This window comes from Perognathus longimembris, chromosome 1 (assembly GCF_023159225.1).
Source record: "Perognathus longimembris pacificus isolate PPM17 chromosome 1, ASM2315922v1, whole genome shotgun sequence".
Lineage (NCBI taxonomy): Eukaryota > Metazoa > Chordata > Mammalia > Rodentia > Heteromyidae > Perognathus > Perognathus longimembris.
Window position 1 is genome coordinate 36536544 of NC_063161.1, and position 26612 is coordinate 36563155.

General features: G+C 39.3%; 1 protein-coding gene across 4 annotated transcripts in view; it reads right to left on the bottom strand.

Moving 5' to 3' along the window:
• The window catches only part of Cpsf6 (cleavage and polyadenylation specific factor 6), a 31297-nt gene extending 12831 nt beyond the window's left edge, over positions 1 to 18466 (bottom strand). The window contains exons 1-8 of one of the 4 annotated variants that reach the window (XM_048359860.1): positions 18334 to 18466; positions 8366 to 8575; positions 6720 to 6823; positions 2777 to 2922; positions 1736 to 1909; positions 1494 to 1604; positions 552 to 1056; positions 91 to 206 (exon numbers count right to left, since the gene is read on the bottom strand). In XM_048359860.1, coding sequence (XP_048215817.1) covers positions 91 to 206; positions 552 to 1056; positions 1494 to 1604; positions 1736 to 1909; positions 2777 to 2922; positions 6720 to 6823; positions 8366 to 8575; positions 18334 to 18393 — 1426 coding nt within the window. In that variant the 5' untranslated portion in view covers positions 18394 to 18466. The remainder of the gene's footprint in view (positions 1 to 90; positions 207 to 551; positions 1057 to 1493; positions 1605 to 1735; positions 1910 to 2776; positions 2923 to 6719; positions 6824 to 8365; positions 8576 to 18333) is intronic. The other 3 variants (XM_048359870.1, XM_048359880.1, XM_048359888.1) reach the window with 3 other exon arrangements.
• Positions 18467 to 26612: the final 8146 nt, after the last annotated feature.

A 26612-nucleotide genomic window follows, 5' to 3' on the forward strand; every position in this document is an offset into this window, starting at 1 on the left:
GGAAAAATCAACATTACAAACAAATGACCCATCTTTAAGACTACACCTAAGCTTTTCGGTCATCTTAATATAAGAATACTGAAGATATACCAGCACTGGCGTCAGACACAGCTCTTGAAATAGCACTGCTTGAGATTGCCCTATTTCTATTCATGATTTCTTCAAACTCAGCTTCACTCAATGGTGTTCTTGCAGTATCCATTTCCCTACAAAAGAAAAATAATCTTTAAATTGTTAGTCATCACCATATTTTCTGTAAGTTACTAATAGTATAAAACAGTAACGTACTAGCAGTATAACATGAATGGAAACCAACCGAGACTAGCAGTTCATGACAAATGCTTGAGAGTATTTTCCTAAATTGGCATGCATTTTCCCCACAAAGAACAAGTCTAAGAAAAATTCTTTTCTATTTCAGCTGCAATAAAGTAGTAGCTAGAAATCCAATCTTTCTGGAAAGCAGAAATGGTATATTTATATTCTCTACAGTTATGATTTTGTGGTCACTGTTCCTATCTTTTACTAATCAAGTAGTTTCATTGCTAACTTACCTCCCAGGGGGCCCATAATCACCCCTGTCATATGGTGGAGGTCGACCATATGGATCTGTAGGTGGCGGACCTCGGCTATCTGATGTAGGCATGCCACTATTAGTTGGCGGAGGAAAAAAAGCCGGATTCACATGTGGAGCTGGTGGTGGGGCACCTGGGGGTGGTCCCGGAAGATGTGGAGGGGGAGCAAGTGTAAGGGGTGGCCCAAGTGGACCAGGGGGACGAGGTGGAAAAGGACCAGGAGGTGGAGGTGGTCCCTGCTGCGGAGGTGGAGGACCAGGAGGAGGGCCGTAGCCTGGAACTGGAGGTGGAGGTCCAGGAGGAAGTGGACCCAACGGTGGCTGCCCAAAAGGTTGTCCAGGAAAAAGAACTGGTGGTGGAGGGCGATCTCCTCGATTAGGAGGCCCAGCTAGAGGAGGCGGCAGAACCTGACCAGGAGGTGGAGGACCTGGAGGGCCAGGAGGGCCTGGTGGACCTAAGGGTGGGCGTGGTGGAGTCTGTCCAGCTATGAAGAGAAGGGGGAGGGAAGGGAGAGAAAAAGAGAAAAAGAGAGAAAAGGACTTTAATAAAGATATTTTAACTTTTCTATGCCAAGAATATACTTTTAAAGCATAACTTATAGGCCATGATTATTTTCTTTTAATCTATTCTAACAACTACAAAAGTCAAAGATATTCTTATTAAATTTAACTAGTTCCATTTATACTTAAGAAAAATTATTCAAGCAAAAACTTCAATAGAAAGACTATATTGCTTATATTTTCCATCTTTCAGCATATACACATTTCTTACAGTGAAATCACCCACCTTATATTCTACTCTGATGCCAAGCTAGAAAGCGAAACAAGGGGAAATGGTCTTGAAAGGATTTTTAAAGAAGAAAATAAGACGAATATAAATATTCTATATATAAGTCAAGCAAGTTTGGAGAAAAATAAAGACCTTTTAGGCCAAAAATGGGTATTTCCTCTATGCTGTGCCCCATATGCCATGGAATCCTAGTTTCCAGGAACAAAGGCCGAGTTCCTTTAACAAGATGCTTGATCAAATTTCCTGGATTCCAAAAATAGCATAACAAGGAGAGTAAGTCACATTAATAATGCATTACTTGGAAAAAAGAGAGAAAAGGAAAAGAGAAATTAGGTAGACATGTTTTATCCATGGTAATTTAATAAAAGTTTTACCTGGAAAAGGTGGAGGTGGCCCTCCTGGTCCTGCTGGCCCAGGAAATCTGTCCCCACCAGGAACAGCCCCTGGAAAACGGCCCCGTCCTCTACCACCTTGTGGAAATGCTGCACGTGAACTGCCTCCTGGAGGACCAGCTTTACCTTCCCCAGACATTTGTCCTGATTGTGTAGCTGCAAACATCCAAATACTCATAAATAGCACTTATTAAAACAGTTGGCTGAAATGTAACCACTGCTATCAGAAACAATACTATTTCAGCATTTATTTATACTACATAGTAACTTGCAGATACTTAGACCTGTGTAAACTAATTGAGAAGCTTTGGTTAGGAAAAATGTACATCTATTTAAACCTTTTGACGTGTTGAAACACCCAGATTATAAATGTATTTCCACTGAGTAAGAGTCACTTTCAAAATACTAATATTCTACAGCAGCCAAGACCAAAATTCAACAGAAATTTTTATTTCAGGAGCATGGATAATTTAAATTTTACAATATGTTCTTTCAATTAACTCTTAAGTACTCAAACATTAAAAGACAAATACTTCAATTTCTATCAACTATATGCTTTAATATTAACCCTTGAAATGTAGAAATTCTTAAGTATGAAATGGCAAATCTCATCTACATTCACTTTACCAAGTAATTAAAGGGCTTGGTGCTGAGAATAAAAGCCAATGAACATTTTCCTGGTTATCTGTGACATCTCCCCCATGATAACACATATCCACAAAACCTTGTTTCAATCTAAGGATTAGAAAATAGTTTCCTTCTTTCTTTATGATGGAAATGACAGAACAAGAATGGCAGTACTATAGAACTTGAACACTGCAGTAAATGTAGTATTAGGTCTGTGACATCGGAACAAAAATGGAATGGAAGGTTTCCAGTCCAGTTATAACCAGAAATTAAATCAAATTCATCCAGTGAACTAAATATTACAGATAACTTCCTTAATATAACACTTTACAAATGGTATTAGCACATTGGTTGAAATACACATCTTTTTTAAAAGGCCCCTGAGGGATTGCTTACTTTTCCTGGACTGCATTTCAAATTGACTCAGGAACTGTTTATTGCATGGAGTTACAACAGGATTCTGACCATGAAGTTCTCTTTTAGGTAACAGATCCATTAACTTTTTTGAAGATGCTTCAGACCCAACACCAACAAGGGCAAATCTAAAAGGTTTTTAAAGAGGTGGAGGTAGAAAGTGAGGAGGGATTAACGTTAGTTAAAAAAACAACAACCAAAAACTGCATTTACTTTTATCTTAAAAAAAAAGCAAACCCTCCTAAGAATACTGCATAAAGCTATACAAAAGTTCATGTTTCTAGGTCTGTATTTTATAACATATGAGCCACTACCAATCAATTCAGTCAATTTCAGAAGTTTTTTCATCATCCCAAAAAAGGAACTCCATACATTTTTGTCATGCTACCATTTTCTCCCATCCATTTATATTAGGAAACCAAATATCCATTTTCTGCTCTACATGTCTGTCTAGCCTGGAATTATATATAATATGTAGTCCATACCAACCTCTTTTCACTTAACATAAAAGTACTTAAGGTCTTCCCATGCTGTAATATGTATCATATATGTTACTTCTTTTATGACTAGCATTCTATTATTCTAGACATATGGTAAATATCTATCAATTCATGGGATTTGGGTTATACAATCAGGTTTGGCTTTTTGCAACACCATTAGCCACCAGGGACATATAAATCAAAACAATGAGAAGATGCCATTTTACATTCACTTGGATGACTATAATTAAAACGACAGCAAGTGCTGGTGAACAACATATGGAAGAAACTAGAATCCTTATGCACTAATAATGGGCATGCAAAATGGTGTAATCACCTTGGTAAAGAACCTGGCAACTCCTCAAAATGTTTAATAGACACTAACCCAGTAAATTTACTCCTAAAAGTATATATTAACACAAAACCAGAACATAGTCTTAAGGACTTATTCCTGTTTCTTTGTGTTGATCCTGTGCCTTGAACTCAGGGCCTGAGCACTGTCCCTGAGCTTTTTTTGCTCAGTGCTAGTGTTCTACCACTTGAAGCTTCACTTCCAGCTTTTCTGGCATTTAACTGGAGATAAGAATGCCGAGCTGGCTTCATACCATGATCCTCAGATCTCAGCCTCTGGCACCTAGCAAGAACTTGTTACTTAATGGTCAAAAGTAGAAACTGCTGGGCACTGGTGGCTCTTCAATTAACTGCCAAAAATTAAAAAAAAGCAAGAAGAGGAGCTGTGGCAAGTGGTAGGCAGCCTTTGACAAAAGTCAGGGACAGTACCCAGGCACTGAGTTCAAGCCCCAGGATAGGAACAGGAAAAAAAAAAAGAAAAAACAAAACAGAAACCATCCAAATGTTTAAGCTAATTATAAGTTTCTTTTATAATTCTATACTCATAATGGGCTATTATTCAACTATATAAAGAAATACTAATGCCTGCCACACAGGACCACATCTTACATGGTTTCATTTACATGAAATATACAGAATAAGCAAATCTGAGAAAGTTTATTAAGTGGTTGGGTTCCAGAGGTGATGAAATATCCTGAAATTAGACAGTTAAGATTGGTGCTTAATTTTTGCACTAAAAAAAAAAAAATCACTGAATTACAAACTTTAAGTAGATCAATTTTCTAGTATATGAATTATATTTCAATAAAGAATTAAAAAAAGAACAATTACCAATTTGTATAAATATTAAGATATTCTTCATTATTGGGGAGGGGGACTTTTAGGAACCCTTTCCTCTCTATTTTCAACAGAGTCTTTACTAGATCCTATTCCAGTCAACACATTCTATTTGATCAAAATAAGAAATCTCTTGGCTAACTCTTAGAAATAATTTAACTGGAACTGGGAGTACAGCTCTATAGTACAGGATATCCTTAGTGTATTCTCAGGGACTGTGTATGATCCCCAACACACACACAAAAACAAAACACAAAAAAGTGCTTGTCTTCCATCAAGGGCTTGGAATATGGCCTAGTGGTAGATTGCTTGCCTCCTATACATGAAGCCCTGGCTTCGGATCCTCAGCACCACATATATACAAAAGGCCAGAAGTGGCATTGTGCTCAAGTGGTAGAGTGCTAGCCTTGAGCAAAAAGAAGCCAGGGACAGTACGCAGCCAAGTCCAAGCTCCAGGACTGGACAAAAAAATAAAAAGGGTTGGGATTGTGGCTTAGCGGTGGAGTGTTTGCCTACCATGCACAAAGCCCTGGGTTCGATTCTTCAGCACCACATGAACAGAAAAAGCCGGAAGTGGCACTGTGGCCAAGAGGTAGAGTGCTAGCCTTGAGCAAAAAGAAGCCAGGGGCAGTGCTGGGGCCCAAAGTCAAGCCCCAGGACTGGCAAATAAAAGTGCAAAAAATTTTAATACATATAACAATTATTCATTAGGAATCATCTCTTATCGTGCTAGGTACTATAATAGGTTTGTAGAATCAACAGCTAACAAAATAAAACCTCAGCTCTCATGGTGCTTACAGTCTAGTGGGAGATGAAACAATGAACAAGCAAAATATAACAGAAAAAAATAAATGGAGAATATAGTGATAAGTTGACAGGGCTGCTGTTTTGCACAGGATGGTCAAGAAAGGGAAAATGATTATACAGTCTGAGTCCAGAAAAAGGCACAAAAAGTGAACTAGGACATTTGCATGGTGAAGCAGGCCAAGAAGAACAAGCAGTTAAAAAGTCCTATGAAGGGATCTGTCTGAGAAATAGCAAAGACTAACTTGTTAAGAATAGTTGAGTTAAGAGAAGTGGGATGAGAAGATCACAGAGCACCAAGGAAACAACTCTTAAGACAGGAAGCACTCTGAAGACACTGAGAAGACAAATAATGACATCATTTAAAAATAAACAACAACAACAAAAAACCAAGAACCCTCTTACTATATGGACAATAGACTAGAGATTAGGGCAAGAGCAATGATACCAGTTTGAAAGTTCCTGCAAAAGTTCAAATGAGAGATGATGGTGGCTGGAAACAGATGATAAAAGTCAAAGGTATTAATGTCAGGCTCTACACAAGTTGTGGAAAATACTGTTACTATGTATGGACATTAAAAAAATAACATAAAAAATCAGTACATTCTTTATTATTCTGTATCTGGTATTTCATCCTTTTGGGGCATAGTACCAGAGCTTGAACTCAGGTGCTCCCTCATGTGAATTACTTACTCCCAAGCCCTTTATTGCTCTCAAGGTATTGCACACAGGGTCATCCTTGACGCACAATCTTTCTGCATTCATTTTCCTGTAGCCTGATCATAACTGTGCTCCATCACACCTAGCTTGCTGGTTGAGATTTTTTCCCTGGGCAGGAATCTAACTGTGACCCTCTTGATCTCTACTCCCCCAGTGTATGGGATCATAGGTGTATGTTATACATCCAGGTAGTAATTTATTCTTTAAAAAACTAAAAAATGTTTCTGCTGTAACTCTTATAAAAGGCAAATGTAGAAACAATCAAAATTTCCAAAATTAAGAAAGGTTAAGATGTACTGTTTTTAGGGAAACAGAAATATATCCAGTAACATGATCACCGGCAGATATTCAGATTATGGCAGTTCGTTTTCTTAATTTGGGGTATCTATTTTATTATTATTCCCAGAATCATCTCAGTTGTATGTTTTAGTAATTAAGAAAATAAAGCAAAACATCCAGGGTACTCACATTATTTTCTAGTTGCCCATCATCCCCCATCTGTTAATCACAGGGAAAACATTCACAACATTGTCATTTCAATCACAATTGGAGAAAATACAGGAAAATTAGAAAGTCAGCCTAGTAAATCCATACCTCCAGCCACTCTGGCCTTAGTGTGATAAATAACAAGGTAAACAAATGAAAGAACAAATCAATCATATGTCCTATACATGTGAACAGTTAGTATTAACCTTATAACAAACTAACTTGGAAAGCACCAAAAAAATTCTTACCCCTTTGACTGGCCATTTGCTCGATTTTCAAAAAATTTTATCTCCAAAATATCATTTACTCCCAAAGAATGAACTGCCTCAGTTAAGTCTTCATCGGTTGTCCACTGTAAGACATTTTCCCCTTATTAACTACTAAAACATACCCAGGATTTACTTTTGTTTTTAAAGATAAACAAGAGAAAATGCTTACTGCAAATCTAAGAATGGTTTCTATCAGTCAGCCTCAGTTTTTTTGTTCCATTTTTTAAAGCCCAAAAGCACTTGAGAACTTCATTCCCTGATAAGTTTTTGTTTGTTTGGGTCCTGGGCCATCCCTGAGCGTTTTTGCTCATGGCTAGTATTCTACCACTTGGGCCACAGTTCTGCTTTTGGCTTTTTTTGGCAGTTAACTGGAAGTAAGAGTCTCACACTTTCCTGCCCTGGCTGGCTTCTAACTGTAATCCTTAGATCTCAGCCTCTTCAGTAGCTAGGATTACAGGTGTGAGCCACCAGTACCCCAGCTTCCCTGATAAGTTTTGAAAATTATAAAGTTCATACCCAAGGAGATAAGGTAAGGTTTTTTTTTTTTTTCCTTAATTCCCAACAGTTTCTCATTTCTTTCAGCTTTAAACTGCTTTTTTTTTTTTTTTGGCTTTTTTCTGTCAGTCCTAGGGCTTCAACTCAGGGCCTGTGCACTGCCCCTGAGCTTTTATTCAAGGCTAGTGCTCTACCACTTGAGTCACTTCCGGCTTTTTCTGTTTATGTGGTACTAAGGAATCTAACTCAGGGATTCATACATGCTAGGCATGCCACATTCTCAGCCTCTAAACTGCTACAATTTTAAATTCCCAACTAAACTAATCTCACTTATCATTTATTCCCTTTAAGGAAAAATATTTTGCAAAATAAATTTTATCTTATGTTTGAATATAAAATGGAGAAAAAGCCCTTATATATAGGGTCCACCTACTATATGTTGTATCAACTATTTAACTGCTAAGTCCTAATGTTATTCTAATTTTACCTATAATACTGTAGAGGAATAAATAGTTTGCCCAAAGTGACAAGAGAGTGGGGCTTATGTTCAAAATCTGACTTAGTAATTACACTCATAACTATACTGCTATTTTCTATTTTATGAAGATTGCTCAGATTGAGCAGCAGGAGATGGATTACTTATAACAAATTATCTTTGAATGTTGGTAAGAAAAGTACTCAACTAACCTGTCTTAAGAACATCCCAAATTAAAATACTAAATACATAAAGCAGTTTCTGTAAGTCAGATCTCAAATTTAAAACAGAAATGATAGTTAAAATCTCGAATATGAACTAGAAAATGAACAGTATTTTTAAACCAGAGTGCCATCATGTCTTTTCCCTTTATACATCAAATTTCTAGGTTGAGACTCCAAGAAAACATTTTCTTGATAAATCTGACACATTTGCAAGTGAGAAAGAAGTAGTAATGTGAAAGCAATTATGTAAGACAAAGATTCAAAATTAGAACTGGAATAGCTTCTTTAAAGGTATTTATTTTCACCTTTCTCTGTACATAGGCAAACAACAAAAATATTTTAACTTCAAATTTTTAGCTCAGAACAGTGAACAAAAACACTGTAGAGAAGTTAAAAATCAATTGCCAATGGTTTAATTCATGTTAACTTACCCATGTTAGATTTCCAATATACAATGCAATTCTCTTTCCAGTGTAAGTATAGACGACATTTGGAGCTGCTCCTTTGCCCACATCATCACCAACAGTTGGTGGGAGGGTATCCATGTAATCACGGTCTTCTGGGGCATCTCCATTATTTGCAGATGGAGAGATGACATCGTCATACAAATCTATCTGATCATGCCCACCGTACTCTGCTTCCTAAGATACAGAAATAGTGCTCTAAATTATAAGAGTCAGAATACAACTAAACAGACTTGAATACAAATACATTCAAAATTTTACTTTAAAAATATGATGGATGAAACAAAAAAGGCCTAAAGGTCTCCTTGTGAGTCATTTTTTACTTTATACAACATATATATTCTCAAATCATAACTTAAAAACTTTCCTTAGATGCAAATATTCTTTAGTAAAAGTAATATATGAATGTAAGTCTGTAAATTTTAAGAGTATTTGTGCTAAGACTGCCTGCCACAAATGAGCATTGGTGGCTAACACCTGTTACCCTAGCTACTCAGGAGATGGAGATGTGATATTCATAGTTTTTTTGCCAGCCTAGGCAGAAAAGTCAGACTCTTTTTTATTTTGTTTTGTTTTTCTGCCAGTCCTAGGGCTTGAACTCAGGGCCTGAGCACCATCCCTGGCTTCTTTTTGCTCAGGGATAGCACTCTACCACTTGAGCCACAGCACCACTTCCAGCTTTTTCTATGTATGTGGTACTGGGGCTTCATGTATACGTGGCAAGCACTTTACCACTAGGCCATATTCCCAGCCCAAAAGTCAGACTCTTATCCCCAATCAGTGACCAAAAAGCCAGCAGTGGAAGTGTGGCTCAAATGGTAGACAGTTTACAGTGAAAAAGCTAAGTGAGAGCATGAAGCCCTGAGACCCAAGGTCCAATAGCAGCTTTATACACTTGCTGGCACACCTATGCACATACATACACAAGACAAAAAGAGTCTTTACAAGTCTTTAATATTTGACCACATAAAAATTAATTGCCATTTTCTGTGACATTCAGATTTTATTTAGCAACCCTGAGAAAGCTCCTAGTTTAGAAATAGTAAGCTGAGCCATAGGAAAGGAAGAAATGAGGGTGTATACATGATACACAAAATCAGCATATTTAGGGAAAGAGCAACAATAGAGCAAATACAGGTAAAACTATACAAATAAGTATCTTGAAATAATTTTATTATTCTCAGTTAATAAGAGCTATTGCTTACCTGACATTTCACATACTTAACCAAGTAAATTGGTAAGAAAAGATAAAAAATAAGGATCACTTAAATGTTGCCACTGTCACCAGCAGACTTAAAACAATGCTGGTGGGTGTCACTTACAGGCCTAAGTAACAACTAAGAGAAAAACAAAAATAAAACATGAACAAGAGAAAAATGAAAGTGAAGGTTCAATTTGTAAATAAGCACAAGAAATGTGATCAGGATATCAGCAGAGTACTGGATAGCACTTCTTTGGTAACAAATGCTAAGTAAGCCACAGCCTTATTAAGCCTACAGCAGAGGAAAAGCTCAATTTTTATTTTCTTCCCTTTCCAAGCTTAATTATTATCAGTGTTAAGTATTTTACCCTGAGACAGAATTCACGTTTTCCCATGTATGTTTTGTCATATAAATGGCATAAGGAAGAGAGAATAGTTGTATAAACATTTATAGGGTGACTTTTCCTAGAGAGAAAGCATTTGTTATATGATGGTGGGTTCCCACAGAGCCAGAATAAAGTTTTTAAAAGGAAAAAAAAATAGATGGGGAAATATCATTTATACTTTAGCCAAAGGAACTTTTGATGTCATCTTATGGTTATTCTGTGAATAAAGAACAAGCTATCTACTTATCACATTAACAGATTTTTTTACATGCCAATTTTGTGACAAGGCAAAATGTCTCTATACCTCACTTATTAAGGAACCCAATATATCAAAGTTAAGTTAAAAAAGAAAAAAAGGAGAGTAGGTTTTGTTATGAAGTTTCAGTGTGACTGAAGCTTCAAGTGATGCAATCCAACAGTTGTTCCATATTCTTAAGGTACTACTGCTTCCCACAAGGGTCTGGGGACACTTTAGTCTCTTTTGCAATCTGGGTCTGTACATAAGATAGAATTATTTCTATTTAACAAGATATGTATTTCCATTTTGCTCAACAAGAAACTAGAGTAAAAAAGAATACATAGGTTATTAATAAGACTAAAAGTACTTAAATTCATACTTTCACACAAAAAGGTTGATGTGTAATTTTGCATTCGTTTTAAGCGTATAGAAGTATTTATTGAGTAGACAATTTACAAGCATTACTGCAGCTACACTAACCTAGTGCATTATAATCACGTGTGTGTATAAATTTTTTGTTTTTCTGCCAGTCTAGGGGGCTTGAATTTAGGGCATGAGTGCTGCCCCTGGGCTTCTTTTGCTCAAGGACAATGCTAGTGCTCCTTACCATTTGTGCCACAGCTCTACTTCTGGCTTTTCTGGTAATGTATTGGAGATACAAGTCCCGCAAACTTTCCTGCCCTGGCTAGCTCCAAACTGTGATCCTCAGATCTTAGCTTCTTGAATACCTAGGATTACAGGTGTGAGCCACCTGCACCCAGCTACAATCACTATTTTTGGTTGTTGTTTTTTGTCAGTTATAGGGCTTGAACTCAGGATCTGGGCCGCTGTCCCTGAGTGCTTATGCTCAAGGCTAGCACTCTACCACTTTTGAGACACAGCGCCACTTCCATACACAATCACTATTTTTGTTAAGTTCATGAATTCATAAGTTGGTATCAAACAGTTTTCCACATTGATATGATTCTACCAATAATTAGCCATTTTTCTTTTCTGGTAGTTAAACTGCCATACTGTTGAAGTATGATGCTAAATGAAATCATGGTCCTAAGTTGTTGTTTTTTTTATCTCCACTAAATTGTGCCAAGGCCACAGCCTATATGTACTACAGGCTCCATCTGAATTTAGACTTGTTGGAAAGACATTGAATAATCTGCCACTGCTAAAACGGCACTTTCCTTCCCATACCTATCTTCCACACTTCAAAAACACAGAACACATTCTACTTAAGAGGGAGTGAACTGGCTGATGCTTGTAATCCTAGCTGCTCAAGAAGAGGCTGCTATCAGGAGGATCATGGTTCAAGGCAGGCAGGGCATAAAGTTCCAAAAGACCCCTTTCTCAACCAATAGCTGGATATAGCTAAGTACAGAAGTGATATAGAAGTGGTAGTGTCTGTCATTCCAGCTACAATGGGAAATGTAAAATAGAACTGCAGACATGGGCCTAGGCAAAAAATGATACTCTACCTCAAAATAATCAGTGCCAAAAAGAGCTGATGCATGGCTCAGTTGTGGAGTACCTGCCTAATAAGTGGCAAGTCCTGAGTTCAAACCCTGTACTTAAAAAAAAAAAAAAGCTCCGAAATGAAAAAAGGGCTTCTTGTAAAACAGAAAAGTGTGGGGCTGGGAATGTGGCTTAGCGGTAGAGTGCCTGCCTAGCATGCATGAAGCCCTCGATTCCTCAGCACCACATAAACAGAAAAAGCTGAAAGTGGCACTGTGGCTCAAGTGGTAGAGTGCTAGCTTTGAGCTAAAAGGAAGCCAGGGACAGCCCAAGCCCCAGGACTGCAAAATAAATAAATATATAAAAAACAAATGGGAGCTAACCAATAAAGCTGTACATTACATCCAACTTCCAGTAATAGCTCTTAGGGTTAAAAAAAATCATTCCCAATAATATAAATCGCTACAACGATTTTAAAAGCAAGGAATGTTAAAGAGTGCCTGCCTGACAAGTTTGAGTTCAAACCCCAGTACTGTGGCTCCCCCCACCCGTGTGTGTGTGTGTGTGTGTGCGTGCATATACTCAGCCCAATGTGGTTGTACACACCTGCAATCTCAGTACCTAGGTAGTTCAAACAGGAAGAGCTTCCATTCAAGTTCAAAACAAGACCTATCGAAAACCAAAGGGGGGGGAGTGGGGGTGGGAATATGGCCTAGTGGCAAGAGTGCTTGCCTTGCATACACAGAGCCCTGGGTTTGATTCCCCAGCACCACATATATAGAAAACAGCCAGAAGTGGTGCTGTGGCTCAAGTGGCAGAGCAAAAAGAAGCCAGGGACAGTGCTCAGGCCCTGAGTCCTAGGCCCAGGACTGGCCAAGAAAAAAAAAAAAACCAAAGCGGGTGGAGAGTCCTCTCAAGATTTTACACAAAATTGTTTTATACATGATATACGAATGCCTGTTGCCAAGAGAAAGAACTCAGAAATAAGATAGAAAGAAAAATGACCAATATCTTAAGTACAATGTTTCTAAATCTTCATTAGCACCATCTCCCTTCCAGTTGTTAGGTTTTCCCTAATCAACTCTTACAAATTTTAATATCACAGATATACTGTAGAAGCTGCATACCATTATTGGGATTATCTTGATAGAGCTATCTCAATTAACTACAAAAAGCCAGAATTAAAGCTGTGATTCAAGCAGTAGGGCACCAGTCTTAAGTGAAAAAGTCAAGAGATCTCAAGCCCTAAATTCAAGCCCCAGTACTCAAAATAATCAAAAAATCCACCAGCAGCAGGCTGTCAGTAGTAGTGGGAGATTAGTTCCAGATAGCCACCCAACCTAGTTAATACCAAAATCTACAGATGTGCAAGTTTCTTATATAAAATGGAATTTGCATATAAACTACATAGCTTCTCATATACCTTAAATCATCTGAGTTGCTTACAATACCTAATAAAAAGTGCTACGTAATCACACTGTTTAAGGAATGACAAGAATGTTATAGATATTTAACACATCTGTGCAGTTTTTCCCAAATATTTCAGATTTGCTGACATAATCTGTGGATACAGAAGCTTTTTTAAGAAAAACATCACTTTCTGAGTATGTTTGGAGTAGATTTTATAATTACTTTGTAATCCACGAAAAAAACTCAATGCTAAGGAAACCAATTTGGTACTTAAAAATATGCCACATATATCAGAATGCACAATTCATAGGTGCTAAGCTAACTATCTTCATAAATGACAAATCTGCGTCAAGAAGAGTTCTAGTATCCCTATGCATTTCTACCCATGTTTCTGAATCAACCTTTAGCTACCTAATTTGGGGCATTATATACTCACCTTAAAACAATTTTTTATTAAAGTTCCACTGGTATATATCTAAAATATATGGAGACTACATATTCTCTGTAACTGGCTGAAAAGTGGCTAAAGTAAAAAAATACATAACTAAAAAGCAAACTGATTCATAAAATTGATTTACATAAAACATGTAAGTCCTAAGAGATTTGTTTTTCCTTGTCACTAACTATACACTTTTATTTTAAAGTTCAGTAGTCAAAGCTAGGTATTAGTAGCTCATGCCTATAATCCCAGCTACTCAGGAGGGTTAGATCTGAGGACAGCAGTTTGCAGCCAGTCCAAGCAGAAAAAGCCAGGAGACTCTTTTCGCCAAAAGACTCAGAAAAAGCTTGAGGAGGTTCTGTGGCTTTTGTGATAGAGGCCCAGCCCTGAGCAAAAAGCTCAGGAACAGCACCTAGGCCCTGAGTTCAAGCCCCAGGGCTGGTAACAAAAGGAAAAAAGACTTGGTGGGTTAAATCACTAACTCAGTTCTGCAGTATCGTAGCAGATTGCAAACTAAATTCTCCATTAAGAGCTTTTGACTGTCTAAAAAATAAAATATACACTACATCAGTGGACAAAGTATAAATGGGAAAACACTACTTTCAAATTCCAAAGCTTTCAGTGTCAATGTCACACTCAAAAGATTTAGATTAGGGATACTCAACTGGTAAGTCTATACAAATGTTCCAAAATCTGAAAAACTCCCAAACTGCTTATATTACTGGCCCCAAGAATTTTGAGGAACATGCAGCTCGTAGGTATTCCTGAAAATTCAGAATATTTGTTTTCCCTCCCTCAATCCTATCCATAAATGAAAATTTTATTTGTGTAATGATAAATGTAACAGTGGCTCCCATAATATAGGACCTAGCAAGCATATCATGATTGTATATCTGTCACCCATTACATTCAAGGGTGAGACCATCTAAATTTTATATTATCTTTGTTTTGAACAACTGATTATTTTAAATTATTTGACAACTACTACACCTGAATACAAATCCAAATTCTAAGTACACTGGAGTGAGACAAAACTACTTAATGCTCAACTCCAAACTCAAGTACTGTGCAGGGTAATTAGTTCAAATTTTTCCTTCCATTAAGGCAATGAATGACTCAGTTTGGTGGCATCCTGAAATCTTTAAAAACTAAAGAGCACCCATAAAGAATGATCAAATAAATCCATGTGCTTTCTCCCCTTCATTTTCCATCCTTAAGACTCATTTAGTAAAGATAATGTAATAGTAATTTATACTCATCATACCCCAAACTAAACTTTACTAAGATTACTGAATGTCTCTTTTTGGAACAAGGTTATCTTGTGCTTTACCAAAAGACAAACGTTTCATAAAAATATAACCATTGTAAATGTGAAAATAAAGAGGAAGAAGAAAAACATTGAGAAAGACCATGTCTTGTTCTTTTCTTTTTTATTGACATAATTGTACATATAGATGGGGTACAGTGTGCAAATTCAATACATGTACAAAATGTGTAATGATCAAATCAGACAATTAGTATTTCCATTTTTTTTCATTTCTGTTTTGTCTCCAATGTCCTTCTAGTTCTCCATAAAAATATATACTATGGTCACTATACTGTGAACACTGGAAATTATTCCTAACTGTAGTTTGATATTCACTATCTAAACTTCCTCCTCACACCCCCTCTTAATTGTTATTCTGTTCTCCTGAATTATACTATGTACTAGGCATCACTTAAGTCTTTTAGAGATTCAGCACACATAAGTGAACATCTCTCCATGTATCCACTGCCTGAAAATTATGTTCTACATCAAGCAATTAATCCTGATCTATTACTTGCCTGAAACCTTGAAACAACAACGGTGTTTTTATCCCATGTGGAATTTTTATTATCTCCTCTGTTGATTTCTATTCTCTGTTCTCAGGCCTTTAGGAATCTTCCAGCTACATGTCATCAGGCCTAAAACCTGATCTCAAAGGGCAAGTATTTCAGAAAACCTTGCATGTCCATTGCTTGTCTGCATCAAATATATTAACTATGTAGCATTATTCTACTGTGAGTGCTACCATGTCTATTCTTACTTGTTTACTTTTTTTAATAGTCACTGATAAATGATTACTGAACGAAAGCAAGATTGGGGAAAAATAAAACCACTTAAAATGTAGAAAATGGAAAATACATGACTACAAAGAATTTCAAAGTATACAAATATAATTAAGTCGTAGCTCACACTGGAAAACAAAGTTGTGAAAACATTTACAGAATCTTAGAAGCCAAAATGAGTAGACTAGTATTTAGTACTCAAAAAATATTTTACTTACACAATAACAGTTTACTGTAAGTAGCTAGTACAAATAAAGTCATAAGCTAGTAGTCATCAGATTAAATCTGGAAGAAACAATTTTGTGGTTACCTCCAATTCTGGTTAAAATTTCAGAAGAATAAAATTTAAATAGTAACATTCTTAAAAAACAAGACACTTTAAAAACGACCAACAATCCTTTGGTGGCCATTTTTTTGTTCAGGAATTAACAGAGCAAGCAGATTACAGAAGCCAATCATATGCAAAATAGCAACACAAAGAAGGCCTCTTTAATCATTCCATTCATCTATTCAAACATAGTTTACTGGTAAAAAAAAAAAGAGAAAAAAACTACCAGTTAGATATAATGCTGTAAGCACAAATCAATAAAAGTTACATTAAAACACACACAAGGTAGTTCCTCATTGGGTTCGCAATATTTTAATCTCTTACCTCCTGTTAAGCATGTAACTGCACCCAGATAAGACACTCCTCTAGCTACATGGATAAGGATGCCCCTCTCAAAATATGCAAAAGACATCTTCAATGAAGAGTTTAAGAAGAATAAAGCTTAACTCCTAAAAATATGCCCCAATTCTTCTTTACTGTGTAAAGAAAAGGGAAGCAATGTATTCTCTTGTTAGAAAAGCTAATGAAGACTGCCTCTGAATACTTGTTTCTTTACCCAGTTAACCTCTTTGGGACATGAGCTTATATTCACTTGAGAAATATAAGGAAAAGAAAATTCCTAGAAACCTTTGTCTACTGACTGTAAAAGCACTGGAAACTGGTTAGCACTCCAGGAAAAATTTTAATTTGAAAAAGACACATCTCAGGCATAGATATTCAAAATACAAGCATATTTTTTTAAAACAAACTGATTTCAAACTTAACGCTTTATTGTAATGGATGGCATTTAAACATATACAGTTTTAAGTGAAATAGTAAATATCTCAAAGTCTATTGAAATTTTTTTTTTATTTAAACCAGAGACACGGCTATTTTTCCGGAAAAAAATAACAGTAGGAAATTCTGAGTTCCATTATTTAAAAAAAATCTTTGGTCTCTAAGTCACAAATAAAATTTCGTGAAAAGGGGGAGGGGTAAACCACATTAACCAATGGGATTTTACGAAGCTTCTCACATGGACCTGCAAAATACATTAAAAATAAATAAATAAAAGGTTTTAGGTGCACCGGCAGTCAAGCACAATTTGATTTTCAAAAAATGCGTTCCTCCATCAAATGTAGTAAAAAGGACGTGAATAGCAGGTTAAAAGCTTCAACATCTGCCTTCCAGTAAGAAGGAAGACGTTCATGTTTATTTATTTTGCAAGGATGCTCCATCACCGGACATCACAGCTCCAAGGCTGGTTCCAGGCCTCGGAGAAACCTTGCAAGTCTCATTTTCCAACGCGGAAAGCAAAAAAGGGAGGGGGGCGGGATAGAGGAGGAGGGACAGCACTTTGCATTCAAAACTCGGGTCAAAACGCATCAGTTTCATTTGCAAACTTAAGAATGGGGGGTAGGTGGGAAGAGAACGGTGAAGGTTCTTGCTTCATTTTAGCCTCCGGTCCGCCTCCAGTCCGCCGCCGGTGGGGCTACCATCTTTTTGTTCTAACCAACCACCGCGCTCTCACGTCTACCTCTGGGCAAAGGCCATTTTATCTTCCCAGGTATTTTCATCACACAAAGATGAAGAACCGTCCGACCCTCACAAGGAATAGGAAGCCCTCGAGGCCCGGACTACACTACGGACTTAAAAAAATAAAAATAAAGACAGGGGGAAAAAAAGGGGGGGGGGAGATCGGAGGTTCCAAAAGTCAAAGGACTTGTTGCCGACGTCCCCCCGCCCGGGCCTCCGGGACGCAGGGGGAAAGGGTGGCGGAGACGGAGGCGCCGCCGGGCCGAAAGCTGTGGCAAAGGCGGCCGCGGCGGGGGGAAGCCCTGGAGACTGGGCGCGCGGGATACAAAGGGCTGTGAACGCGGCCTTCCATGAGGCGGCTGTGCGCGGGCAAGGAGACAAGATGGAGCGACGGGAGGAATCGGAGCCCGAGCAGCCGGGGCCTGAGTGGGAGACGGCGGCGGCGGGCGCGTGCCCGGCCGGGCTTCCCCCTCAAGCCCCGCTTGAGGCCGGGGGGGAGAGGGACGCGGCGGCGCGTTCTCCCGCTCGGCGCACACGCGGCCTAGCGCGGCGGGAAGCGCCTGCCGGCCGCCGCCAACAATGGGACGTGAAACGGCGGGGAAGGGAGGTGGAGGAGGAGTCGGCGGAAGCTGCAAGGCCGCCGGCATCCGCACTCCAGGCCCCGCAGGCGACCGCAAAATGCCGTCGTAGAACGAGGGCCGAGGGGCGAGCGCCGCATGGAGGTGAAGGGGGGGGGGGAGATCGGCGGCGCGGCCCAGCAGCGGGCGGCAAGGGCGCACGGTCTGCAGCCGCGCCAGCTCGCGGCCCCGTGGCGGACTCCGGTCAAGCGTCCAGGGGCCGTAGCGCCGTCCGCGTCCGGCGGCGGGGCCTGAGCCTTCACGTACCTGGTTGAACTCTTCGCCTACATCCGCGTAAATGTCTATGTGGTCCACGCCGTCCGCCATCTTCTTCCCTCGGCCTCGGCGCTGCCGCCGCCTCCTCCTGCAGGTCCGCCCGCCGCGGCAGCAGCAGCGGATCTAGCGGCGGGGGCGGGGCGTGCTGCGTCACTTCCGAGGCCCGAGAGACGGAGGAGGGGGGGGCGGGAGCGGCCGGAGGCCCGGCGTCCGGGTACTGCGGCGCTGCGGCCCGGCGTGCCGGCGGAGCCGCGGCGCCTCCCACCGCGGGGAGAGGCCGTTTCTTTTGTGCGTCCGGGCGGGGCGGAGCGGAGCGGGGCGGGGCGGGGCGGGGACCGGGTTTCCCTCCTCCCACCTGCGCGTCCTGCAACTCGGGGGTTGCCACTCGTTTCCGGGGGCTGGCCTCATGCTGCGGCAGCTCACCAGTGTGTGTGTGTGTGTGTGTGTGTGTGTGTGTGTGTGTGTGTGTGTGTGTGCCACTGAATGTTCAATCTTTCCGACATTTTTCATTATCCAAGGCGTCTTGGGGGACGTGGGGGAGGGGGAGTTACACGTTCACGATCAAATACGAAGTGAACATTAAAGCATCCCATTTGCATCTCAAAACCAACCAGGGCTTGCTCCTTCAGCTTCAGACTGGTAGTTTTGTTTACATCCTAAAGCTAAATGCCCATTGGTGGGTATCGAGTTATTTGCATGCTACTTGTGCATCCACCTCTATCAGCAGTCATAGTTGCTCTCTCCTGGCTTCTTATTCCCAAACCATTCATTGCCCTTGATTTTTCCCCCCCTTTCTAGCGCTGCACTAGATTTTTCTCTGGCATAGAATGCAGATGCTCCTAACTGCATCTTACAGCCCAAACAGCAAGGTAGGGGTGACCTGAGGCCACCCCTTGGAGTCAGAGGAGAACTTCAAGGTGTCTTTAGGGTACGAATACCCCCGTTTTACAGATGAGAAAAGTAAGGCCCCTGAAGTGTTTAAAAGGGGTTGGTCGCATGGTTAATGGAGGACCTTTGTGTCATCCAAAAATATAACTCTCCAAAGTCATGAGCTAGTGACTCTTGCCGGTAATCGTCTACTTTGTGGGTGATGGTTCAAAACCAGCCTTGGCAGAATTAGGTTTTGAGACTACAAAGAAGCTGGACTGGAGGTATGGTCAATCATAAGCCATGAGTGAAAAAGGTGAGTGAGAGTGCAAGGCCCTGAGTTGAAGCCCCAGTACCAGCACAAAATAACAAAAAAGCATATCCCTTCAATTAGAAACTACCTCCCCAATTTTTATTTCTTTCCCACCCATTTGAAAACTCATTAAAAAGATTACAGTGTGTTTCATCAGATACAGAGTAGCCCCAACTTATGCAAGAAGCCAAGCAACATCTACATTCCACATGGGGGAGAGATTGACTGTAGGGATGGAGACCAATCTGGTGATCCAAGTGCAATTTTCGCTCCTTTTGCCAGCTAGATGGCCTCAGTCCAGTTATTTTCATCTTAAAATTTGTAATCTTTTAAATTAAAATAATAGCATCTCTCTCTACCTTGAAGACTGTTGTAGCTTAAATGAGATAAAACACAAAATGGGGGCTGGGAATATGGCCTAATGGCAAGAGTGCTTGCCTCATATACATGAAGCCCTAAGTTTGATTTCTCAGCACCACATGTACAGAAAACGGCCAGAAGTGGTGCTGTGGCTCAAGTGGCAGAGTGCTATCCTTGAGCAAAAGGAAGCCAGGGACAGTGGTCAGGCCCTGAGTCCAAGCCTCAGGACTGGCAAAAAAGAAAAAGAAAAACCCACAAAATGCCGTATTCTCTTCTGCTTCTGGGAAATACTACTTTGCTTTCACATAGGGTATTGTAAAAGAGCCACTCAAAATGATAAGAGCATTTGGAGCTCATGCCTAACAAATCCCAAAGGGAGAGAGCATTTTTCCGATTGTGTGGTGGGAAAAATAATACCCACTCCCCACCCCAGATGTTCATATGCTGATTCCCAGCACCTGTGGATCTGTTTCCTTACAAGGTGAAAGGGAATTTATTTGGACCTGATTAAATAAAGGGTCATGTTTGACTGGTTGGATCCAAAGTGATTGAAGGGATCTTACAGATAAAAGAGGGAAGTAATAGAAAGGGAAATGAGACAATAGCAGCAGTTTAGGTTCTTTAGCAAACACACACACACACACACACACACACACACACTAATTCCAAGATTCTGATTTCTACTGTTGCTTGTGAAAAGTTAGCTGTCTGGGGATACTGCTCCTTTGAAGGTAATTGTTCTTTTTCCTTTGCCTGCTTGAAGGTTTTTCTTTTAAATTTTGATTTTCCATTCTTTTACCATTTATGTTTAACATGTATTTCTTTTTAGTTATAATACTTTGAGTTCATGGATTTTTCTTAGGTGTGTGTATTGCCATGGCTTATGAGTTCTGGGAAAGTTTCAGCCATTTGTCTTTTAATATTGCCCATATCACTACTCTCTTCCCTTCTATAACTCTAGCTAGATGTTGCATCTTATATACCTATTATTTCTTTTAACCTGAACCCCCTTTTCCTCTTTGTTTTCTTTTTTCTTAAGGTGGAGCTTTATTGCTCAGACTGGTCTCAAGTTTGTGGATGGAAATGATACTTTGAATGCTGGGACGAAAGCACGTGTTGTCATGCCCACCTACTTTCTCATTTTAAAAACTTTATTTTTACCTCTTTTTTTCTTTTGTCCCACCCTGCTTGATTTTTTTTTTTTTTTTTTTTTTTTTTTGCCAGTCCTGGGGCTTGGACTCTGGGCCTGAGCACTGTCCCTGGCTTCTTTTTGCTCAAGGCCAGCACTCTGCCACTTGAGCCACAGCGCCACTTCTGGCCATTTTCTGTATATGTGGTGCTGGGGAATCGAACCCAGGGCCTCATGTATATGAGGCAGGCACTCTTGCCACTAGGCCATATCCCCAGCCCGTGCTTGATTTTTTAATTTCAATTTTATTAAAACTATAACCCCAGAGGGGTGATATGGGGTTATACATAAGTCAGGTAATGAGTACATTTTTTTTTTAAAGGTCTTACCCTCTTCCCCCATTTCTCTGCTTCTTAAGGTAGCTTTTTTCCTCCTGATGTTTGCTAGATTGCTGATCCTGTCTCCTATGGTATTAATTCCTCTACTGGGAATAGTAATTTTATGTTTTTGTAGTTTTAGGTTCTAAAACTTTTCTTTTTGCCCTGGGGCTTGAACTCAGAGCCTGGTGTCTTTATTAAAAAAAAAAAATCTGTTGGGCTGAGTGCCAGTGACTTATTCTTGTAATCCTAGCTATTCAGGAGGCTGAGATCTGATGGTTCCAGTTCAAAGCCAGCTTGGGCAGGAAAGTTTTTAAGACTTTGATGTCCAATTGAGGACCAAAAAGCTAGAAGTGAAGTTGTGGCTCAAGTAGTAGAGCTCTAGCCTTAAGCAACAAGTTCAAGGCCCAGGCTCTAAGTTCAAGCCCCAGGACTGACACACAAAAAAGTGTGTATGTGTGTGTGTATGTGTGTATGAATAATATATGTAAACTTAGATATTTTCCTAAGACATTTTATATTAACACTTTTATACTATGAACACAATAAAGTATGAAATAATGTAAATGCCTTGCCAATCATAATATCCTCATACATCATTGGTGGATATAAGTACCTATGATCTGCTTCAAATATTTGCGGTTTTGGAGCCAACTTAGAAAATAGCATATATTAATAACATAAAAGGATTTCATTGTGGTATTTCTGTACATACATAAAATGTACTTTGCTCAAATTCACTCCCGCTACTTCTGCTACTCTCTCCTCATCCATCTCCCCCCTTTAAAAACAATTTTAACAGTTTTCATATTCTGTTTCCACACATGCATATAAAACACTTTGATGATGTTCACCCACATTCACCCTCTCTTTACCCACCTGCCTCCCAGTGGGTCCCCCTTTAGTTTTTATGTGTCATGGAAAGTGTTTTGTCTCTCATTCAATTGTGAGGATGGCTTTGCTCTGTGTAGTAATTTAGGCTGAAAATTATTTTCTAAATGTGCTGTTATTCTGATGAGTTTGCCTTGTAGGTGACTTGTCATTTCTCCCTTATTGCTTCTAATAGTCTTGTCCTGCATGTATGCTATTTTAACAATAAAATGTGGAGAGGTTCTTTTCTGATGTTCTATGTTTGGAGTCCTAAGATCCTCCTAATATGTGCATGACCATCTCTTTCTCAATTTGGGAGTTTTCTGCTATTGTTTTATTGAATGTGTTTTCTGTACCTTTAGCTTGCACATTTCCTTCTGTGTCAGTAATGGGTAATGTCAGATCCTCAGACTCTATGAGGTCCATTAAATCAGTTGTTTAGGCCCTACCAAGACAACTAAAGGCAAAATTTTGTAAGTCTAAGAGGGGTTTCTTTCTCTCTCTTCCTTCCTTCCTTCCTTCCTCCCTTCCTTCCTTCCTTCCTCACCCGCCCCCTCTCTTTCTTTTTTTTTTTTTTTTTTTTTTTGCCATTCCTGGGGTTTGGACTCAGAGCCTGAGCACTGTCCCTGGCTTCTTTTTGCTCCAGGCTAGCACTCTACCTCTTGAGCCACAGTGCCACTTCTGGCCATTTTCTATTTATGTGGTACTCGGGAATCGAACCCAAGGTTTTGTGCATGCTAGGCAAGCACTCTACCCCTAAGCCACATTCTCAGCTCCAAGAGTGGTTTTCATAGTGACATTTCCACACATGTACATGATGTGTCCTGATTGATCTCTGCCCCTCTATCACTCTTTTTTATTCCCTCATCCCTTCTAAAACAGTTTCAACAGGTTTCATTGTTCTGTTTTTATGTATGCAAACAAACTACTTTGATCATATTCATTTCATTCATGCTTGTTAATTCAATCCTCCTCTTCCTCAAGGGGAGATTGTTCTAAGATCTTTTGACATAACAGCATAAACACTGGTACCAGCTGTCGTCGCATACCAGATTGTCAAATTATCTTTGATAGAAAAGTTTCCTGAGCCCTGCTCTATGGCAGTGATTCATAGATTTGGTCTTTTAATGCTGTCTCCAGATACCCAGCATGTTTCATTTATATTTATTTTCTTTCTCTCAATCTGAATGTTCTAATTACCTATTTGTCTTCAAGCCCTAATACTGTCTTCAATTTGGTCCAGTCTATGGGAGGCTTTTGCTTAGAGTTTTTATTTGGCTTATTGAACTTTTCATTTCCAGAATTTCAATTTGATTTTTTTTCTGAATTTCTATATTAAATTTTTTTGCATTAAGCTCTTTGAATTCTCTTGCAATTTATTCAGCTGTTTCTCTGTGTCCTATTTAATTTTGTTAATCATTCATAGGACTATGTAATTGTATTCTTTGAAATTTCATCCACGTCACTGTTGTTAGTATTCATTTCACTGGTGCTGTTGAGTTTGGGAGGAGTTATGCTGCTTTGTTGTTCATATTTCTTGTTGTGTTCTTTTTTTTTTTTTGGCCACTCCTGGGGCTTGAACTCAGGGCTTGAGCACTGTCCCTAGCTTCTTTTTGCTCAAGGCTAACACTACCACTTGAGTCACAGCGCCACTTCTGGCTTTTTCTATATATGTGATGCTGAGGAATTGAACCCAGGGCTTCATGTATACAAGGTGACCACTTTACCACTAGGCCATATTCCCAGCCCCTATATTTCTTTTTTTTTTTCAAATTTTTATTATCAAACTGATGTACAGAGAGGTTACAGTTTCATATGTTAGGCATTGGATACATTTCTTGTACTGTTTGTTACCTCGTCCCTCATTCCCCCCATCCTCTTCCCCCTTTCCCTTTCCCCCCATGAGGTGTTCAGTTCACTTACACCAAACAGTTTTGCAAGTATTGCTTTTGTAGTTGTTTCTCTTTTTTTTCCCTGTGTCTCTCGATTTTGGCATTCCCTTTCAATTTCCTAGTTCTAATACCAGTATAGACGGTTTCCAATATACTCAGATAAGATTACAGAGATAGTGTAGATACAACCACAGGAAGGTGATACAAGAACATCATCAATAGTAGAAACTACAGATACACATGGGACGCTGAAAGTAGTTACAACTTTGATATAACAATCGTTTCCATAACATAAGCCCCTATATTTCTTGTTCTTCATATTTCTTCTTCATTGGGATATGAGCTTCTGAAGGAAAGTCATTGGTTGGAAGCTCTAATCACATTGTCTTCAATGAAGTATATAACATTCATGTAGGTCAATACAGTGTCAGGGCTGATATATAGTTTCTCACCACTGGATTGGGAGTGTGGCTCAGTAGCCAAGCCTTCACCCAGTTTTCTTAGGATGCATAGCTGAATTGCTTAGGGACTTTATTTTATTTATTTGCCAGTCCTGGGACTTGAACTCAGGGCCTGAGAACTGTCCCTAGCTTCTTTTTGCTCAAGGCTAGCACTCTACCACTTGAGCCACAGCACCACTTTTGGCCCTTTCTGTTTATGTGGTGTTGAGGAATTGAACCTAGGACTTCATGCATGCTAGGCAAGCACTCTACCTCTAAGCCACATTCCCAGCCCAGGGATTTTACTTTTTGACAGATGGCCTCTTTGTAGTAGTTAGGTTAGTTAAAGCTAGGAAATACCCATAAGTCTATGAATCTGGCTTTTCATAATCTGTCACATAATACACTGTAAATGAAATGTACCATATGCCTATGTGGAATCACATAGACTATCCTTGATTCCTGGAGCTGTCTAATACAGACTCTGATTTTTTTTTCCCCTCTGGTACATTCCTTCTATTATACACCCTCTCATATGGAGTTGGAATGGAATGGAAGCAGGCAGCTTTCTAGGTGTAAGTAGAAACTAAATGAGTGATACATTTTGTTTGAGCTCAATGGAAAACATATATATATATATATATGCATAAGCTATTGTTATACATCTAAATATCCAGAATTTTTTTTACTGCCAAAAAGAAAGCTGGGCACCGATAGCTTATATGCATAATCTTCACTAGTCAGGAGGCTGAGATCCAAGGATTATGGTTTGAAGCCAGCCTGGGCAGTATAAATCCATGAGAATATTATCTCTAATTAACCATCAAAAAGTCATAAGTTGAGCTGTGGTTCAAGCAGGAGACCACTAGCCTTGAATGAAAAGAAAAAAGCTAAGAACAGCGCTCAAGCCTTGAGTTCAAGCCCCAGTCCAGCACAAATAAAGGAAAGAAAAGCATAGGATTAGGATTTTATATACATGAACTCAAGATGAAGTGTGGCATTTAGGAACCTGTAATCATAATGAGTTAGACACCTGATTTAAAAAATAGAAGGATCAGAAGTCCACACTACAGTTTGCCACCAACTGTTTGAAAACATGCTTGAAAAAATAAATAATTCTCACCATGATTTTGAAGTGTTTTCTTGGCCAGAAGTGGTCTTATTTTGTACTTCGTAAAAATCTTTGTGTTTTTAATGATTTGTTTTGGAAATCATTGAAGGTGAAATTGAAATGTAAAGTCCAAGTGAAAGGTTGGATATCAGCAAAGTATAATAATATTAAGATGAGTGGACAGGCTGGGAACATGGCCTAGTGGCAGAGTGCTTGACCTGTATACATGAAGCCCTGGGTTCAATTCCCCAGCACCACATATTTAGAAAACAGCCAGAAGTGGCGCTGTGACTCAAGAAATAGAGTGCTAGCCTTGAGCAAAGAGAAGCCAGGGACAGTGCTCAGGTCCTGAGTCCAAGGCCCAGGACTGGCAAAAAAAAAAAAAAAAAGAGTGGAAATATTTTTTTAATATCAGCAAACACTTCAAATAAGTGAGACTCAAATTGTTAATTATAATATATATTTCCTCAACATATATAGCAAGTGAAAAATGTATAACTGATGGCAGAATTTATTCATTGTATTATTCAAAAATATTTGTGGCAACCACTATAGAAGACTTTTTTTTTTGGGGGGGGGGTTAGCTATGAGGCTTGAACCTGGGCCTGGGCACTGTCCTCCCTGAGCTCTTCAGCTAAAGGCTAGTACTTTACCATTTGAGCCACAATGCCACTTCCAGTTTTCTGGTGGTTAATTGGAGATAAGAGTCTCACAGACTTTCCTGCCTGGGCTGGCTTTGAACTGCTATCCTCAGATCTCAGCCTCCTGAGTAGCTAGGATTACAGGTAGGAGCCACCAGCACTTGTCTAGAAAATATACTTCAGGAATACAGATATAAGTAAATCCATTATGATACAGTGAGAAGTGATACACCATCTCAGTTTGAAATCCAACCCTGTAACTTTCTTACT